Source organism: Hemiscyllium ocellatum, chromosome 11 (assembly GCF_020745735.1).
Source record: "Hemiscyllium ocellatum isolate sHemOce1 chromosome 11, sHemOce1.pat.X.cur, whole genome shotgun sequence".
NCBI classification, from domain to species: Eukaryota; Metazoa; Chordata; class Chondrichthyes; order Orectolobiformes; family Hemiscylliidae; genus Hemiscyllium; species Hemiscyllium ocellatum.
In genome coordinates, this window is record NC_083411.1 from 25819216 (window position 1) to 25840394 (window position 21179).

General features: G+C 38.3%; 1 protein-coding gene across 1 annotated transcript in view; it reads left to right on the forward strand.

The window, feature by feature from the left end:
• Positions 1-21179, forward strand: part of LOC132820396 (transmembrane protein 164-like) — a 131047-nt gene that overhangs the window by 102381 nt on the left and 7487 nt on the right. Inside the window, exon 5 of the mRNA XM_060832483.1 lies at positions 7803-7903. Coding sequence (XP_060688466.1) covers positions 7803-7903 — 101 coding nt within the window. The remainder of the gene's footprint in view (positions 1-7802; positions 7904-21179) is intronic.

Consider the following 21179-nt stretch of genomic DNA (forward strand, 5'->3'; position numbering starts at 1 on the left):
TTTCTCCATTTTATATTAATGACAAGGACAATGTGTATTTACACAGTAGCTTTAACATCGTAAGATATCCCAAGATGCTGTGCCTGTGATATCAACCGAAGTTTATCACCAAATAACATAAGGACATATATGAAGCCAAGTGACCAAAAGCTTGGTCGAAAACATAGGTTTTAGGGAGCATGTTTAAGAAAGGATAAGTGGTGGAGAGTTCAAAGGAATTCCAGAGTTTGTGGCCTAAACAACTGAAGACATGACCGCCAATGATGAAGGGCTTAAAATAAGACCTGCTAAATAGGCCAGAATTGGCAGAGCTCTGAGATTTCAGTTGCACGGTGGAAAAGGTTACAGAAATAAGGAGAGCCAAATGAATGAATGGGTGTTTGATGATTTGGGGGTTGGAAATTTTAAAATCCGGATGAGAATTTTAAAATTCTGTTTCTTAAAACTGGTCTTGGTCAGCAAGTATTGGATCCTGGATGTATAGTTTTGTCTGCAGGTTAGGACATGGGCAGCTGTGTTCATCACAAAACTGGTGTGAAAAACATTTTTCTGTACTTGATGTGAAATATGTGGGTTGATGATTCTACTAAAGCATTTCAAGGTCTGACAAAATTAACCTGTGTATATGTACGAGTAAACAATCAGGGTGTGCTCATTTAGGCCTAACATATGATGAACTGCTGAGGATCCTGGGATTGTATGAGTTAGAGTTCAGAAGGTTGAGGGGAGATCTAATAGAAACTGACAAGATAATGCATGGCTTAGAAAGGGTGGATGCTGGGAAATTGTTTTTGTCAGGGTGGGATACTAGGCCTCATGGGTCAGCCTTAGAATTAGAGGGGGTCAATTTTGAACGGAAATGAAACATTTCTTCAGCAGTGAGTGGTGGGCCTGTGGAATTCACTGCAGTGGAGGCTGGGATGTTACATGTCTTCAAGGCAAAGATTGATAAATTCTTAATCTCTCAAGGAAATAAGGAATATGGAGGGAGTGCAGGTGAGTAGCATTGAAGTGCCCATCAGCCATGATTGAATGGTGGAGTTGACTTGATGGGCCGAATGGCCTTACTTCCATTCCTATTTCTTATGGTCTTATTTCAAAAGTCTAAATTCACAATTGTAACTTTTCTGTGTAACGTGTTTGTGATGTGCAGTAGTTTGAAGAGCCACTAGAGCTGTAAGTACTTCCAACAATTGTAAATGGATTAATTCAGGATAACAATAACTTATTGTTGATGGATCATGTAATCAGACCATGACCCGTTATGTGAAGCAGCAGAATATCCAACAGTGTCTGTAAAGTAGGCATCAGGGGAGGCTTTTCTCTGAACCGTTGTTCTGGGTTTCTGTTTTTTTTGAATAACAGATCTTGGCATGGACGTTGAGTCTTAGTTCTTCAGATTAAAAAAAACACAATTATTCTCTTTCATAACAAACTTGTGCAGGACCAATGGCAGGCAAGTAATAAACTCTATCATCCAACAATTGATTAGCCTAATTTGCACAAATGCTGGCTAGCTCACAGGTAGCCATTTCACTTTCTTTGTAAGCTATCTTGCATATCTAGTAAGATTACAAAGTGTTTTCTACATATTTTCTTGCATGTGCACATTAGGCAGACTGGACTGTTTTTGGTTGATAAGAAGAGGTTGTTGATTGTGATTGGGCATTATTTCCTATCCGCCATTAAACAATGTTAATGTTGCATTTGAGACTCATAATTTATCCACGTGAAGTATGCATGTGGAAAGCCAACGATTCAACTTGAATTTCTTTGTAAACCCTTAAGTAGCTAGAAGCATGGCAGGTTCTAGAGCATACAGCCTTTAAGCCCACCCCGCCATTCACTGAAATCATGGCTGATCTGTGGCTTAACTCTATTTACCTGTCTTTGGTCCATATCCCTTGATCCCTTTGATGAACACAAAATAAAATCTCTTGATTTAAAAATAATACAGCATCCACTGTCATTTGTGGAAGTGAGTTCCAAATATCTACCACCCTTTATGTTAAGAACTGCTTTGAAACATCTCTCCTGAATGGTCTGGCCTTAATTCCAGGCTATTTCCGCTTGTTCTAGAATCTCCAACCAAGAATAGTTTATCTGCCCTGCATTTTCCTATTAATATCTTGGAGACTTCGATCACATTGTCCTGTGAACTTTTAAATTCTAGAGAGGTCTTGGCACCTGTGGCTGAAGATTGTTGGAAATGTCCTGGACATGATGGATTTCCCAGGGATTGAGGCCGGGGATATTTGTGGAGTCTTTTCTTCCATTGTCTAATTATCCACCAGCCTTCATGACATGATGCCATAGGACTGCGGAACCTATCCTGTTTTTATATTGTTGCGGAATTACTTATCACTGTGTATCACTTGCTGCTTATGCTATTTGATGTCTGTGAGATTGTGTTGCCATTAAAGTTTACTACATTATGAATTCAAACCTATCTTCTCTGGTTAAAACATAAAAATAGACAACTTTACACACAAGTTGAAGTTGGTACTTTCTTTGGAGTTTCATGATTTGAGTTCACGCTGTCTTTTTTTCATAGATGTTTAGTCAAAATCCTGAAAGTTACTCCCCAATTGTACTCTGCACCCAGTTAATGTAATGGGCTCAAGAAAGGGTTCACCATCACCTTATTTTGAGAGCAATTACAGTTGGGCAATAAATGCTCACTGCCTCTATCCCATGATTAATTTGTCTTTAAAAATTGCCATGCTGAATACAGGATGAGTAGGTACTTGTCAGAATTCTTCACTCGGATGTTGGGTTGGGAGAATCCTGTTTTAAACTTGCTCTTGAAGGTTTTCTATTGTTAGTGCACCATAAGGTACAAGCAGTTTGTTTATATTGTAGCTCGCATTTCCACACATTAGAAACCTTTTACATTCTTCTTTTAATTTAATTTGTTTGCAAAACACATGTAATGCATGGCTTTTTAATGCTTTAATTTATGACTTTTAGTTTCTTGTAAGATTCACCTCCAACTTTTTAATGATGAGCAATAATTGTTGTATTCATTATTGTAAGTAGAAATGTGAGAAAAGTTTTCTCATACATTGTACAATATAGAAAGTTATTTCAGTTGGTCGCCTTGTGTTTATGCTACACATGAACCACCCAGCATCTTTTTTTTAAACTAAATCCATAAATGTAACTCTCCTCTTGCTTTGTCCTTAAGTGTATATATGCAGTTTGCCTCAGTTACTTTTTCAAAAGGAGATTTTATGTTACAGTGCTTGTGACATTAGCTCTCTCTTTGGGCCAGTTCTGGGATCAAGTCCCATGCCTGGACTTGTTGGCCACTGAAAGTACACTGAGTAACACGGCCAACTGGTTGATGATCAACCTATAAATCCTCCCAATGTTCCTGATGGCAGGCAGCAAGACTGTGGCAGTTTGGTGGTCAGCCATTCTTCAGCAGGCAGTGGTAAATCACAGCAGTATTTACCCATAAGCTTGGAGCAATCCAACAGAGGTCTGCAGCTCTACAAAGACATGAGAAAATATAACCACAATCCTACTACTGAGTTCTACATTCTAATCATTTTCTGGATAAAGAGGTTTCTCTTGCATCCCCTATTATTGATTGTCTTCACATTTATGTCCTATATATGTACCATATCGAACCAGTATAGCAATGTAAAGACTTCCATTAGGCATTTTCCTTTTTAATGTGAAGAACACCAGCCTATTCAATACTAACAGTATTTACAATCTCAAGATAACATTTAATTTTCAATGAAATCTTTCTTCCTCTTTCTGTTTTTTTGTTGTAAGATTTATTTCCATTATAAATTGCTATGTCCCCATTCCTGATGAAGGGCTTCTGCCCGAAATGTTGATTTTCCTGCTTCTCAGATGCTGCCTGAACTGCTGTGCTTTTCCAGCACCACTCTAATCCATATGTCCCCATTTGCGTTGCAAATGGCCTTTGAAAACTTGTCATCTTGTAATTGCATCATCTCACCAGAGGTGATACAGTAGTACCTCATTTTTGCATTCCCCTTCTTTGGTTATACTGCAGAACAGCTCAGATGACCTCACCAAATATACTTCTCCAGTACTCAAATGCTTTTGCTATTTCAGTAGAAATAATGTAAAATCAATAGATTTTATAAATACTATATATTAAAATAGAATTGTGGTTTCAAAATAAATATTGAATTAAAATTTATGTAGCTTATCCAATTATTTCTTCAACCTCATCTTATCGTTAGACCACACTTGGTCTTGACTTTCAAAATCATTGCAGATTTGCCAATAACATATCAAGCATCACAGACAGCAAGCCACCCGATATCCTGAATCCTCTGGCAAGATTTTCCATGTCTTTTTTTTGGAAAGAACAACATTTGAGTTATCTGGTCCCTGTAAATTGCCCTGGCCTTCATCATATTCTCTCCATTACATGACACATCACTGCTGGGTTTATGAAAAGTCATAAGCTCCAACTCACCTTGACCAAATAAATCTAGAGATGGGCTGCAAGTGTAGTCTAAATAAATTAAATAAAATACCTCAAAAAGAATTGTTTGCAAATGCAGCACGCAAAACCTTACTGAGATAGAAGATGGTACAATAGTGTTTTTACTTGTGTTGTATTGAAGTGCATTGTTTATGTTATGTTTTGCCCTTGAGAAGTAGCAAGTCTGTTCAATATGTTTAAAATCACCTGGCACAGCTCCAGAAGAGCTGGCAAAATACCCATACCCCTGAATATGAAAATGTGTAGTTAATAGACTTTGGAACTTATTCAGCAGGTATACATAACATTGTTCACCTGAGGTAAGGCAAGTACAAAATATTCAAATGTTAAAGATGTCAAATTGATAATATCTCAGGAGACGAAATTGTATGAAACTTCTTTTTGCACCATGATAATTTCTAGTTTTTACATACTTTGATCATAAACAGTATTTCAATGTTAGTGGAGAGTAAAGAGAGATAATAATTGAATTTTCAACAGAACTACCAGATGATTGTTTCACCAAAAGATACCTCTCATCACTCTCCTGAATTTGATAATGCACCTATCCATTTACAAGGTACTGCATCCCTCTTTATCCAGTTCACAGGAACATGTATGACCTTTCCCATTAATCCACCTTTAACATAGTGGTTTTCTTTTCCAGTTAGTTCTCTTCCAGATAAACTTCCCATCCCTGCCCACGCCTCTCCAATCCAACATGCCACTTGTCTCCTTTGAGAGTTAAGCTGAGATTCTTCTTCCTCTCTATCAACCCACCCTCTTCCTCTGCTCTGACATACCTCGTTCAAATTATGGCCAGCTACCTGTTTGTTTTCACTATCATTCATTTCTCCCTTTTCCATGGTGACCTACTTACCTTTCACCTCTTGTTTCCCCTTCTCTTCATTTTCTTCTTTCTTGTCTCCTCTTACTGGCATCCATTACCAAATAGGCTACTCTTCTTTATCTTTAATGCCCTGGTAAATAATTATGTCTCAATCATTTCTTTTCAGTGATGTTCACCACCATCTGTAGCAAACAATGTTAACTTAGTTAATAATGTCCATAGCTGAAAATGTGTTGCTGGAAAAGCGCAGCAGATCAGGCAGCATCCAAGGAACAGGAAATTTGATGTTTCAGGCATAAGCCCTTCAGCAGCAGCCTGATCTGCTGTGCTTTTCCAGCAACACATTTTCAGCTCTGATCTCCAGCATCTGCAGTCCTCACTTTCTCCTCTAATAATGCCCATATCCCGATCATGAATATCTTTTTCTTAAAAACAGTTCCAGTGTTACTATTAGGAATTGTGGCTCTATGAATTCTATTTCCTGCTCAAAATACTCAGTGGCCCTAGCTGTTAGTGCGACAAGTCAGAGGGGCACTGAGATGGGGTGAGTTAGCAGTCAAACTCTGGGAGAAGTAGGACTTTGGATTGAGGCACTGAATTTTGGTTCTAACTCAATAAAAAGGCTCCAAATGTTAGCATTCTCACTTTTTCCCCTCTAATTAAAAAGGTCATGATTCTCCCTAGTGCCACTTTCCGTGGAATTCTCCCTAGAGAGAGAAGTAAATTGTTGTCTCTGTGGGAGAGTGAAAAGGGAATCCGATGGAACCCGAGCAAAATGCTGCATTAGATTCAGAATATTTAACACTGATGTACCTCTGTTTAAAGTATCTTCTGTTTTATATTTGAACAGGGTGGCATTACAGCTGTTAAATTCATGTGGTCAGGATGCAATGATTCATTCCACCTAGGCATTGCCTCCATTTCTAAAGAAGCTCAGATGCAAGTTGATGTAAACTGGTATAACTCAACACCACAATGTAGCATGATAGCAAATTCTGTCCTTTTAGCTGACTCTTCCTGTGGAAAAAAAGGATGATTGCTAAAGAGATCTTTTAAACTTAATTTAAAATAAGACGAGGAGTCAGCCCAAATGGTGGTGGTGAAGAATGTCCATTGTCCAGGCCCTCTGAAATTTACTTTTCACAGCCAAATTCTGTGCACTGCTATAGCTCGTGGTGCCTGAATATGCCTACATTTGAATGTGTCTGATAATCTGATGATACTAATGCCTGAAGCAGATGGCCATCAGCTTACATCTTAAAATAAGCATCAGGCATGATTTCTACAAGCCAGTATCATTCTCATAAAAATCCCATCACTACTTCACATTGCTATTAACAGAATAACAAAGTCACGAAACTCCTTTTCAATTAAAGCAGAGCAAATGGATTCTAAGGCTGGCTTAAAATTGAAGGATCTGAAAGTATCAGAAAATCTGTCCCTGCTATAAATTCTATGACCGGAATAGAAAAAACACAAATGTTGTACTTGAAACGGAACAGTGACCAGTCCAATAGCATGATGCATATCTGTGAAATTATTATTGCTCTTGAAAACTTTAGTGAATTATCTACTGTGCTTTGGACAACTCTCATGTTTTTGTCACTATCTGGCAAAATGCACACCACAATTTGGCATTGTGTTGCTTCCCAAAGCTACAGTAATAACCGTTTCCCTCTGGAGAAGTAGGTGATAGCTCCTCCTTTTGATTCTTTTTGTTAAGTCATTAGTTTCCAAGGCCAAGACATCTGGCTCTTTGTGCCATGCTGTCCTTTACATCAGTTACTTTGTCCACTCTTATTTCAACTCCACTCTCTTCTTTCTGATTAGTCTGTTTAATTTCTAGCAGACCTCATGTACTCATTAAAATTCTCCAGTCCTTTTAAAGAAACCTCTGACCCCCTCCTTGACAATCATTGGAGCAATAAAGATTTTGTTTCTTTTAAATCTTCAAAAGTACAATTTGTTCTTGTGTCTCAAGTCCAAATAACAGCTATAATTCCTTCGCTTTGAATTCGATCTAGGTCTGCCTTCACTTTCACCAGAACCTCTGTGCTCTGGAGCCCATTTGCTGCTGTGTCTGAATGAAGGGAGTTTTAAGTGTCACAGCAGGTAATTGAATTAGGGGAGGTGATGGCCTAGTGGTATTATCGCTGGATTGTTAATCCAGAGACCCAGAAAAGGTTCTGGGGACCTGAGTTTGAAGCCTGCCATGACAGATGGGGGAATTTGAATTCAGTGTAACCATTGCTGATTGTTGGAAAAAACCCATCTGGTTCACTAATGTTTGTTAGGAAAGGAAACTGCTAAATAAGCCTAATGGCATCACTGGGAGCCCCTTTTAGATAAGTTTTGAATTACCAGCCTAATGGTTGAAATCTGTTACAATGAGAAGCCACACATAATGAACAGTCTAATGAAACATTTTGAGGAAATGATTGATTTTACTTTTAACAAACTTCTCTTTTGCTTTAAAAGGTGTGTACAAACCCGAACCACTCGGTGATTTTTGGTGGGCCCTCCTTGCTACAGGACTTCTTTTCTTCTATCATTTTACCTTTCTTCAGATCCTTGGCTTGGTGAGTACATTTTTCAAAACGAATTCCCCAACACAAATGTGAAACAGTTAGCATATGTATACATCTGTATTAAATTAACTTAGTTTTTCAAGAATTTTGTAGCATGATCTTGTATCGTAATGTAATTTTCCTCCAGCGTGCAAAGGCGGGGGAAACAAAGAAATAGATGGTCATTTGCTCAGTCTCTAACTGTAATTATTCATTGTCCATGTTGCTTTCCATTATCTAAATAAACACATTATTGTCCTGATCAAATGAGAATGTACTCATGTCTCAGAGTCAAGTCTGCAAGGCACATGTGAGACTACAGCACATAGTCCAGGCTGACACTCCTCTAGTTCTTGAGGGAGTGCTGTGCTGGCAGAGGCACCAGCTATCCAATGAACTAATGAAGAAAAGACCTTTTCAGGTGGATTATTCAAAAAATCCTATGACCTGCTTCAAAAGATTTGGGAGTTATACCTACTGACCTGACCAATAATCACCTTTCAATCGTCATCTCAGAAACAGATTACCAAGTCATTTTGACATTACTGTTCGTAGCACTGTGCTGCCAGAAAATTGGCTCCTGCGCTGACTATATATCAACGATATTTCATTGATTGAGACGTGTTTGAGGATTGTATCCTCATGGAAATGGTCACTGAGGGAAGTGGAATACAAAAATCTGAGAGAATATGCACATTGTCTATTTATACTGTTCTTCTTTTGTTGCATTCAAGCCAGCAACGATGAATGCTATTTGGAAGCAGTATTATCATAACTTCTTCATAGAAGATGAAAGGAGTTTATTTTTAACAGTACAACTGTTTGTCTTATAATTTTATCTGTTGTCACAGTAAATCAAAGGATAGATTCAATAAGTTGGGACTGTTCTCCTTGGAGAGAAGGCTGACAGGAGATTTTAAGGTTTTCAAAATCATGAGGGAGATAAAATAGGGAGAAGCTGTTCCCACTTGGAAAGAACAAAAAGAACAAGGGATGATAGATTTAAAGTGAAGTGCAAAAGAAGCAAGAATGATGTAAAGAAAAACTTTTCCACACTAGTTAAAAATCGCACAACACCAGGTTATTGTCCAACAGGTTTAGTTGGAAGCACACTAGCTTTTGGAGCATTGTTCCTTCATCAGGTGGATAGTAACCCATGGATATGCTGTAACAAAGTAAAATACTGAATGAAGGAGATGACTGCAACTGCATTTTCCTGTTTTAAATGCTTTGGTTTTCAAATTTTAGCTGCGCAGGCTCAATAATTCAGAATCACAGAAGTGTAATGACCCAGGGGAGGCCACGCTAAGTAGTTAGGATCTGAAATGCATCACCTGGAAATGTTGAGTGGGGCTTTTGAGAGAGAATTAGATAATTATTTAAATAGAAATAGTGTGCAGAGATATTGAGAAAAGGCAGGAGATTGGCACTTTGTAATGTAAAAGGTACAGACGTGATGGGCCAAATGGTCTCCCCTGGGTCATTACATTTCTGTGATTCTGAATTATTGAGCCTGCACAGCTAAAATTTGAAAACCAAAGTGTTTAATACAGGAAAATGCAGTTGCAGCCATTTCCTTCATTCAGTATTTTACTTTGTTACAGCATATCCATGGGTTACTTTTCAGCAAGTATAATGGGCCAGACCAATCAAGGAGATAGCCTAGACGCTAACTTTTTCATAAGTAAAAGCATGTGTGAGGTCCTTTTGTTCCAGATGTAATTTAGTTGGTCAAACTCCTTAGCTTTAAGCAAAGCACACTTTTTATTCTTTCTTCGAGTTAAAATACAAACAAAAGAAAGAAAAATTGGAATAGCCTGTTGGAATAGTTAATAGAATAATAGATTATTTAACGACTAAACACCAACTATTCCAAATCATCTCATAAACACACCCTTGGCAAAGGCAAATTCAGTAAAATATATTATCTCACATACAATGTTTCCCCAGTCCAGGAGAAAACAACATGGAGGATATTCTGACAAAGAGACAGAACTCGAGCTTTTAGCTGTAGCCAAGAGAGATGCATGACAACTTCAAAAGCCCAACAACTGTTGGAAGCTAAATGAAAACCCTAGTTCTGTGGGAGCCTGACTCCACCCATTCAGGCTGCTTCTATTGTTCCAATCTGTTTTTAAAGAAAATCCCCAAGGCTCATAAGCTGTTTACTTTTACTAGCTTGGAGCAGACCATGCGGCAACTCTTTCTCAATTGTCCTTTTTTAAATAAAAGACAATACACCTCTTAAAGCCATAATATCATCTCACAAGAAATTGCATGAGATTTTGATCTTTCTTAAAAATGCTTTTGAGTAATGCAGTCATAATAAATGCAAAAGGAGGCCAGTTGTCCAGGATGCGTTTAGTACAGCTATATCCTTTTTCGTGTCATGAACTGATGACACACTGCTTAAGATCTGTCTTCAGTTGATTGACCTTTTTAAAATGCAGCTGTCAATTTTCCAAGTTTGTGTACTTCTGACCATCTGATACCACTGTCAATGGAATCACTGAACAGTTAGAACATGGCAAAAGGTAATTGGAAACATGAACTTCCTGCCTAGGTGCTGCAGGTGTATACATGTTGGGAATTTCTGATGCACATCAGTAATGCAATGTGAGACACTGGTCTCCCCTAAACTTGAAAACTTGGGCCATTTTTTATTCACTTTTCAACATTTTGGTGTATGATGAACCCTTTTACTTTCAGCACAAGCATATTCTTTGCCTAACAAAGACATTCCCTATGCTCTTGTTTTTGTTATAAAACAAACCAAATGTGATGAATAGTTTTGTTTTCCCTCTCTCTCTCTTTTTCTTTGCTTTTGAGAGGTGCAGACAGTTGCTGGAGTGCAGCCACATTACATAGAAGCCTGATAATCTATCAATGTCGCCACTGTTGTAGAGAGTGTGTGGATTGAGTGGTGGGAAGCTTGTCAGAACATCAAAATCAGGTCTAGTCCTCTCCTCGAATGATTTTTGACTAAATAATGGATGGCAATTAAGAGCAGAATGCAACCAATGTTGTTTCCTCCTTTCTGTACTTCAAGACATTTTAATATCGGAATTTCATCTTTATCCTGGTCGGACAAAAAGAAATTACAAGTTTTAAAATAATTTTTGACAAAATTTTTATTCTTTGTTAGAATTTTAAATGTCCTTGGAAAATGTTTGCTGAATGCATACAGCTGTTACTAATACAGTTGATATGAGTAATGCATTATTTAGTTAATATTTATGATATTGCTATATAGTTGCTCTGCCACCTGAAAAGATCTAATTAAACATTTATAATTAAGAAGAATTGATTTCCTGACAAGCAGCACAACTGATATTCCTCAAGGGCTGACATTTACAAAGACAACTGGCTGAACAGATTATATCGTTGACTGACTGCTTGTTGAAATGGTGACAAATGCAGCCTATCTACTGGGCAATATAACCAGTCAAGTCCATGAGCACAAGAAAGAGATGCTGACAGTCTACAGGTGTACACACACTGTAATGATTGCTGATAGGCAGGGAGAAGAGATCCTGCAAAAAACCTGGCAGGAAATTGCAATTTGTAAACACGAGATTAGATTTCTGCAGAGTGTGGTGGGGAACAATTAGGAACATAGGATGGGATATTCAGTTGTTTAACCAAGTTGATAAGGACTTTTATTTGTAGGTTAGTGGACTCAGTAAATTTTTGTTTGTGTTGATTTTAGTTTGTTTGTTACAGTAAAAGTCCTAAAATGTGAATTTTGTCATGTGATTCTTTATCTAGGTCACTGGGTAATTCACGTTTTTAGACATGTGATTGGTCTCTACAGGTATTTTAAACCGAAGAGAGGTCATTTTCAGTTTGACTGTAACTCATGAGATAATGCAGGCATTGTATCTGAGTCACATCTATTTACAATCTGTTTTGATGACTTGGGTGAGGGGATCAAAAGTAATTCCTCTAAATGTGCTGATGATTATAAAAGTTAGTTGGGAAAATAAGCTCTGAAAAGGGTACAAAGTCTGTAAAGATATATTGATGGTTTAAATGAGTGGGCATAGACTTGTCAGTTGGAATGCAGTTTGGAGAAATGTGAAGTTGTCCACTTTGACAGGTAATAGAAAAACAGAATGCTTATTAAGAAGCAAGAGATTGGGAAGTGTTGGTATTCAGAGGGCCTGGGTGTCTTTGTACACAAATCACAAATTTGTACTTGCATGTTAGCGAGCAAAGGGTACATTAGTCTTTAGCTACAAAGAAATTGGAATATAAGAAGTCTTGCCGTAATGAATAACGGCCTTGAGATCAGACCTGGAGTGCTGGGTGTAGTTTTGGCTCCTTAAGTAAGGAAGGATAAACTTGTGTGTGGGGAGTGCAAAGATTGATTGTGTGGGGCAAGGCAAACAAAGTGAGTAAATGTGCCCTTCAAATTCCCTTGAGTTTAAAAGAATGAAGGTATACTCAATGATATAAAATTCTTTAAGGACGTGATGGTTGATGCTAGAGGATGCTTTCCCTGGCTGAGGGGTGTAAAATTACTGGTCACAATCTCAGGAAAAGATGTCAGTTGGGACTTCGAAGAAAAAAATTTTTAGTTGGAGAATTTTGAATCTTATGGACTCTTCTGCCCCCACGTGCTGTGAGTGCGTCATTATTGAGCAAATTTAATACGACACTGGTTTTTGGTGCATAGACTTTATGGTTATTGAAGGACATGGAGACATCTGCTCTTTTTAAATCGAAGGTTGAAGTTCATCAATGATCTTATTGACTGGTGAAGCATGTCTGAAGAGAGGCATGGCCTATTTCTTTCTAATGATGTTACGGATGGAAGGGAAAAGAGCAACAGGAGAGTTGAGGAAACGGGGAGAATTAGGAACAGTCAACCCCAAACCTTGGACAGTACTATTTGACAGGGACAAGCGTGTGATGTGAAAAGATTTTGGAGGAATCTGAGTGTGACTCAATGCAGGGAGAATTTTTTTTTCCCAGATTTTCCTGAACGATGACATTAAGGACTGGCTGACTGAAAAATAATCCGTAGCCCATTGAATCATGTACTGCAACATGTTGCAAACTATATACCTGTCATGGGTAATACTATCATCAATCTTCTGATAATAAAATTAAAAACTTACAGTACGCTTTAAAAGGATGAGATTAGATGTAAAAGTTTTGTTCCAGAAGTTATACTTTGTTTCTGATTCATTGCTGTTTGATACAATCCAAATGGACAAAAAGGGGAAGGATGCCTGCTGTCGATACCCTTGTGTAAACTGGAAAGATTGTTGAGCCAACAGAGAGGAGCCTCCCTCAAACTTTCCACCCGTACAGTCTAATTGACTTTGGAACCCGTTTAGACCAAACTCCCGAGCAATATTTGAGCAGCTTCCTTAAATACACAGACTTGTCAGCAGAATTAAACTATAACATGATCCAGAACCCTTCAATACCTGGGAACAATGTAATAGGAGATAATATGCATAATTAATGTGTATACATCTATGCATAAATATTACATAAAATGTGTTCTTCAACCTTTAACTGATGAACAGGTCTAGGTAAATATTTCCATGCTGCTGTTTTAAATTTGCTTGCTGACAAAACACATTTTATTTGTTTAATATTGAATGTTACTTCATTGTTACAGTGTTTATTAAATGTTAAATTGTATGGAGCAATAGCTCTTTGAGATTTGCTGTCCAAATACTGTGCATACGAGAACCACACAATAATTTTCAGATGCCGTTGTTGTCAAAGACTGTATAACTTAAAACGTCCTGTAGATTTTCTATAATTTGCTATAGTGGTACAAAATGACAAAACACAGGCAAACTTTTCAATTCGAAAGATTATGTAACATCCAAATTTTATTTAGTATCTTGCACTTATTTTTATTCCTATCAATTTTAATTGAGAAAATTGCTGTACGTCTTTCCTCTGCAAAGCATGAAGCTCAAAAGCAGGCCTTGGAATGGGTTAGGATATGAGAAATGGTTGGTCTTCCTGCCTGTGGGACAGGTGAGAGCAACATGCTTTTATTGCTTTATAAATGCTTCCTGTAACTTTCTTATCTTACAAGCTGTTAATAAAGGAGGTGAACATTTGTGGATCAATGGAGATTCCACTGGGATACAAGTCGTGCGTCTGAGGCAATTAAAGTACCAGCACAACACCCCTTCATTGATTCAGCAAATTTCCTTACCAGGTCAGTAGTTTGCTTTTGATGTCATCAACAGACTCCTACATGGCAGACTTCATCAAATGCCTTCTGTGTGTCCATATAAATAACATTCACGAACCCTATGCATCACACTATTTGCCTCTTTTCAAAAATTCACTTTCTTCATATGATTCACCATTTACCAGTTCTGTTTAACCAGCTGAAAACCTTCAAGTTAAGAATAAGAAATTTGGTAATAAAACTTTAAGGTAATGACTGTATTTTATTGTCTTCACTCATCTCACTTGTATGCAATCTCAGGTAACTTTGCAGAACATTGAACATTATACTAAACTTGCACTATTCTCTTATAATGACATGAATAGAATAAAAATAGAAACTGACTGGAAATCGATCTTGCATAGTTATAAAATAGGCAAAATATATTCTTAATTTCCCACTGACCTCATCTTGCTAAAGAGTTGTAAGTTTTGCCTTCTGAGAAATTGGAAATGCACAAGGCCATATGTGAAAACTGCAGTATCCAGTTTTTTTATGACATTTGGATATAATGTTGCATGTTACTAGTTTTACACTATCATAATGTAGTTTTAATATGCTCTGTTAGCTCTGAAATACTACAATTACAGAGTCCGTTTTAGGTATGAACAATGCCATTAAACGCAAGATACAACCTATGGATGTTTGGATGTTTGCAACATCCACTGTTATAAGAGAATGTCATGTCGTTATAAGAGAATAGTGGAAGTTTAGCATAATTTTCCAAAGTTCCCTTACATTGCACACAAGTGAAATGAGTGAAGACAATAAAATACAGTCGTTAGCCTAAAGTTTTATTACCAAATCTCTTGTTCATGACTTGAAGGTTTTCAGCTGGTTACATGGAACTGGTAAATGGTGAATCATATGAAGAAAGTGAATTTTTGGAAGAGGTGAATAATGTAATGCATGGGGTGTGAGTGATATTTATATAGCCTTCCAGAAGGTAATTGATGAAGTCGACTAGGAGAAAGTGAGGACTGCAGATGCTGGAGATCAGAGTCAAGAGTGTGGTGCGGAAAAGCACAGCAGGAGTTTGTACATGACATCAAAAACAAACTATTAACCTGGTAAAGAAATTTGCTGAATCAATGAAGAGTTATTGGGCAGATGCTTTAATTGTCACAGCTGTACAATGTGTATCCCAGTGGAATCTCTGTTAATCCACAATGATTCACCTCCTTAGTTAACAACTTGGATAATGAAAAAGAAGCCTATAGTGTCAATGATACAATGTTCAGCAGTATCATGAGCAGTGTAAATGTGAATTGCCAAAAAACTGTGGCAATTGGATTTCACTGCAGACTTAATTGACAAAGTACTCAGTTTTATCATTTTGTGAAAAGCTAGAAACATTGAAAGTCCAAAGAGACTTGAAGATTCAGTTATATTTACATCAAAATGCCATGGATAGGGCCAAAATAGGATCAAAAGGACATTTGGCATGTTGGTTATTATGTCCACAGGAACAGAATACAAAATTGTAGAAGTTACACTCCACAACTCCTGTCTTTTATTCTGGCATCAGATATTAGATGGCATACAGTGTAGTTCTTTTATCTCAACCTATTGAGATATGTTATGATAACCTTTGGAACAGGTGGAACTTGAACCTTGACCTACTGGCTCATAGGGAGGGACATTACCACTCTGCCACAGCACACTACTGTCAAAGGGAGTGTTGCTTACTAGAATGATAGCTGGGCTCCAAAAGGAAATTACAAGATGACATTACATAATTGGGGTTGTAGTCCATGGAGTTTAGAAGGCTAAGAAGAGATTTGATTGAAGTTTTCAAGGTATTAAGAGGAGCCGATAAGTTAGATTGATAGATCCAAATTGGGGAGTCTAGGATGAGTGCAATAGCCAAAATATTAGTGCCAAACCTTTCAGAAATGAAGTTAGAAAAAGGTAAATGTTGTGCTTGTGTCCATGGGAACCATCTGAGATACTTTGGGTAGATTCAGTGCCATCAATCCTTCTTACAGGAATTTACTGATATCCATTGGGAAAGGACACCCATGTGAAGCCTTCAGCAGAAGAGAGGCTTTGTCTTGATAAGTAGGATAGATTTATTAGGTAATGCTTAATAGATAGTTGCATTATAGCTGAATGACACTGGTCTCTTGAGTAGGTAAATATTACCCTTTTGGCTACATGTAAGTTAGTACTGGTTAGCTCCCCCCACGTACAGTCCTTTCATATCCTTTATGGCTGAGTTTATTGCAAGTTATCTGTTAATTCTTTCTGATACTAGTTGCCTTATACAACAGGAAACGCTTCTAGACGCCTAGCATGATCGAAGTTTTGAATAACAACAAATGCTAGATCAATTGTTAATTTCAAATCTGAGCTAGATTCTGGTTAAGAGATGTGGAACAGGAATATGGAGTATGTGGAGTTAGACTTGCTGTGATCTAATGAAATTGTGAAACTGGTTCTGGCTAAGTGGTCCATTCTTGTCCCTGTGCTTCTCCCCACGACGCTTCTACCCAGGTAATAATTTCCTCCGTATTTTGCTAATGTAATGACATTCTGTCTACCTGAATGTTCCTTGGAAAGTTTATTGTACCTGATTTATTTTGGAATGTTCTTTTTGTGCATCTGCCCTCACCATTTCATTACTTGTGTAAGTTGCAACCTTTTTTAAAAATATCAGCGACTAATCAGGTTTTGAGAAGATTTGTAGCTCAGGTTGAGGTTCTGGATGTAGGTTTGCTCGCTGAGCTAGAAGGTTCATTTCCAGATGTTTCGTCACCGTACTAGGTAACATCTTTAGTGGGCCTCCAGACCAAATATTGAACTATGATCATCCCAACACCCACAAACAAAGCTACATCAGAACATTATTTCAGCGAGCCAACACACACTGCAGCACAGAGGAACTACACAGAGCAGAGGAAAATCACCTATACTGAGCATTCAAAAAGAATGGGTACCTAATGAACATTGTCCACCGATTTCTCAGCAACAAACCCAAACAAGCAGACAAAACACGTCCAGAAACCCTAGCCACTTTCCCCTACATCAAAGACATCTCGGAAATGACTGCCAGACTACTCAGACCCCTTGGCATCATGGTAGCCCACAAACTCACCCACACACTAAAACAGCAGCTTGAAAGACCCTATACAGACAGCAAGCAAAACTAATGTCATTTACAAAATACCGTGCAAGAACTGTAACAAACACTACATTAGACAAACAGGCAAAAAACTAGCCACTAGGATACGTGAACATCAACTAGCCACAAAACGACATGACCCTCTCTCACTAGCTCAGTGAGCAAACCTACATCCAGATCAGCCACTAATTTAAATTCTCAGTTTTTGTGGTAGATCTGTCTCCTTTGTCACACACTAGAGGTAAACTAGTATCCTCTGTCCCGTGCATTGAGTTTTGAGATGATCATTTTGTTTCAATGTTATTTGTCCCCACTGCCATATTTAATTATATTTTCCTTAAATATTTAATTATCTTATTATTCAGACCATAATGAGCTGCATCAGTTTGATATTGTGATGACTGTGTAGAGTTCTTCAGTCACGCATCTGCTACATGTAAACTTGATTCTAGATATCACTCCAAATAATAAGTTGAGAAAGTTGACTGAACCAAAAGCAAAATGTTGGAATTATTTTCAAATGCAATTGTTATATTTTTAAAACTTCATTTTGCGCAGATTTCCTGACCTACTATATTTATGAAGGAAACTGAATGAGGATAATTGTAGCAGTATAACCATCATTTCACTAAACTATAAAATCATGGCAAGTTGCAAATAATAAATGCCTGAAATATTAAGCTAGCCTTGCAGTAAGAACAAATTTGCATTTATATAGTACCTTAACATGTCTCCTAGACTTGCGCAGAATGAATTACTTCAAAGTTTGTGTCATGTAGATAAATAGTTGCAGCTATTTTTCACACAGCAAGGTCTCTTGAACAACAGGAATACCAATATCCAGTTACTGGTGCTGTAGTCTGAGGGTGGAATGATAGTCAGACTGCAACTGTGCTTTTCAGATAATGACATGGAGCCTTTAAAACTCAGCAGAATAGAGTTTTGTTTAACATTTCATCCAAAGCAGTTCTTTGTTTGCATTGCGTTGGCCTTTATTTGTCTAAAGTCCCAAAATGAACCAAAATTGACCAAGTGTGGGGAAAAAAACAATGTTGGCAAATGGCCCAAGCTTTCACTATTACAGTTAAAAGCAAATGAGAATTTAGCCAACAGAAAATCCTTGTTAATATTTTCTGACCACTCCTGAGAATTGAATCTTATATGGAGAGCAGGTGTTGCGCTAAACCTTAATGAAATATCTTGGATTCTTTTTGCCAGTTTGGGCCATCCAGTAGTCCAGGAACACAAGTTATGTTCTGAAACTTGCATCCCACCATGGCAGGTCGTGAAATTTGAACTGGATAAAATCTGGAATCTGATCGTATAAACCTTTGCTGATTGTAAAAAGCCACCTAGGTCACTGATGACTGAATCTTTGGAGAAACTTAGCAAATCTTGCAGCATCTGTGGAGAAAAGCAGAATTAAATTTCAGGTCCAATTACCCTTCTTGAAGACCCCTTCTTCATGAAGAAGGGTAACTAGACCTGAAGCATTAACTCTGCTTTCTGTTCACAGATCCTGCAAGACCTGCTGAGTTTCTTCAGCAATTTCTGTTTTTGTTTGATTTTCAGCATCTCATAGACATAGGGCATGGAAACAGATCCTTCAGTCCAACTTGTCCATGCTGACCTGGATTCCTAAACTGAACTAGTCCCATTTGCCTGTGTTTGGCTCATATCTATTTAAACCTTTCCTATCGCATATCTGTCAAACTTTCTTTTAAATTTTGTAACTGGATCTGCGTCTAGGCCTTCTACCATATACACACCACTCTGTGTGAAAATGTTGCTCCTCAGGTGCCTTTTTAATCTTTCCCCCTCATCTTCAACCAATGCCCTCTAGTTTTGAACTTACCCCAGCCCAGGGAAAAGACTGTTGTTATTCACCTTATCTATGTTCATGAAATCTCCATGATTTCTTAAACCCCTCCACAAGGTCACCCCTTGACCTCCTACACTTAAGGGAATAAGTCTCAGTCTATCCAGCATTTCCTTATAAGTACAAAGGGATCTGGGATTGTTGGTAGAGGATTCTCTAAAGGTAAACATGCAGGTTGAGTCCGTGATTAAGAAAGCGAATGCAATCTTGTCATTTATCTCAAGAGGGTTGGAATATAAAAGCACCGTTGTGCTACTGAGACTTTATAAAGCTCTGGTTAGGCCCCATTTGGAGTGCTGTGTCTAGTTTTGGTCCCCACACCTCAGGAAGGACATACTGGCACTGGAGCGTGTCCAGCGGAGATTCACACGGATGATCCCTGGAACGGTAAGTCTAACATATGAGGAACGGCTGAGGATCCTAGGATTGTATTCATTTGGAGTTTAGAAGATTAAGGGGAGATCTAATAGAAACTTACAAGATAATACATGGCTTGGAAAGGGTGGACGTTAGGAAATTGTTTCCGTTAGGCGAGGAGACTAGGACCCATGGACAGAGTTAAAAATCACACAACACCAGGTTATAGTCCAACAGGTTTAATTGGAAGCACACTAGCTTTCGGAGCGACGCTCAATCAGGTGATTGAGGTGAAGGAGCGTCGCTCCGAAAGCTAGTGTACTTCCAATTAAACCTGTTGGACTATAACCTGGTGTTGTGTGATTTTTAACTGTGTACACCCCAGTCCAACACTGGCATCTCCAAATCAGGACCCATGGACACAGCCTTAGAATTAGAGGGGGTAAATTCAGAACAGAAATGCGGAGACATTTCTTCGGCCAGAGAGTGGTGGGCCTGTGGAATTCATTGCCGCAGAGTGCAGTAGAGGCCGGAACGCTAAATGTCTTCAAGGCAGAGATTGATAAATTCTTGATGTCAAAAGGAATTAAGGGCTATGGGGAGATTGCGGGTAAGTGGAGTTGAAATGCCCATCAGCCATGATTGAATGGCGGAGTGGACTCGATGGGCCGAATGGCCTTACTTCCACTCCAATGTCTTATGGTCTTATAACTCAAACTCTCTGGTCTTGGTAATGTTCCTTTAAATCTTTTGTACACCCTTTCCAATTTAATAATATCCTTCCTATAGCAGGGTGACCAGAATTGTATGCAGTATTCCAAAAGTGGCCTCATCAACGTCCTGTACAGCTGCAACATGACGTCCCAAATCCTGTATTCATTGCTCTGACCAACGAAGGCAAGCGTACCAAAAGTCCTCTTCACCATCCTGTCTACCTGTGGCACCACTTTCAATGGTACCACTTACTAGGTCTTTCTGTTTGATAACATTCCCCAATGCCCTACCATTAATTGTGTAAATCTTGCTCTGGTTTGACTTACCAAAGTGCAACGCCTCACATTTATCTCAATTAAATTCTCTGCCACTCCTTAGCTAATTGGCCCAGCTGATCTAGATTCCTTTGTAATCTTAGATAACCACTATCGCTGTTTACTATACCACAAATGTTGTTGTCATCTGCAAACTTACTAACCATGTTTCCATATTCTCATCAATATCATTTAAATAGATGAAAAACAATGGTGGACCCAGCACTGCTACCTGCAGAACACCGCTGGTGACAGGTTTCTAGTCTGAGAAACAACCCTTTACCACCACCCTGTGTCTCCTACAGTTAAACCAATTTTGTATCTAGTCAGCAAGGTCTTCCTGAATCCTATGTGATCTAACTTTTACTAATCAGTCAATCATGCAGAACCTTGCCAACGGCTTTACTGAAGTCCTTGTACAATGTCTACCACCCTACTCTTCTCTATCCTCTTGGTCATGTTTTCAAAACACTCAATGAAGTTTGTGAAACACGATTTCTCATAGACAATACTGCTGACTACCTAATCGGTCCTTGCCCCTCCAAATGCACTTAAATTCTGTCTCTCAGACTCCCCTCCAAAACCTTATCCACCACTGATGTCAGACTCACTGGTCTATAGTTTCCTGGCTTTTGTTTGCAGCATTTCTTAAACAAAAGCACAACATTAGCCACCCTCCAGTCCTCTGGCAC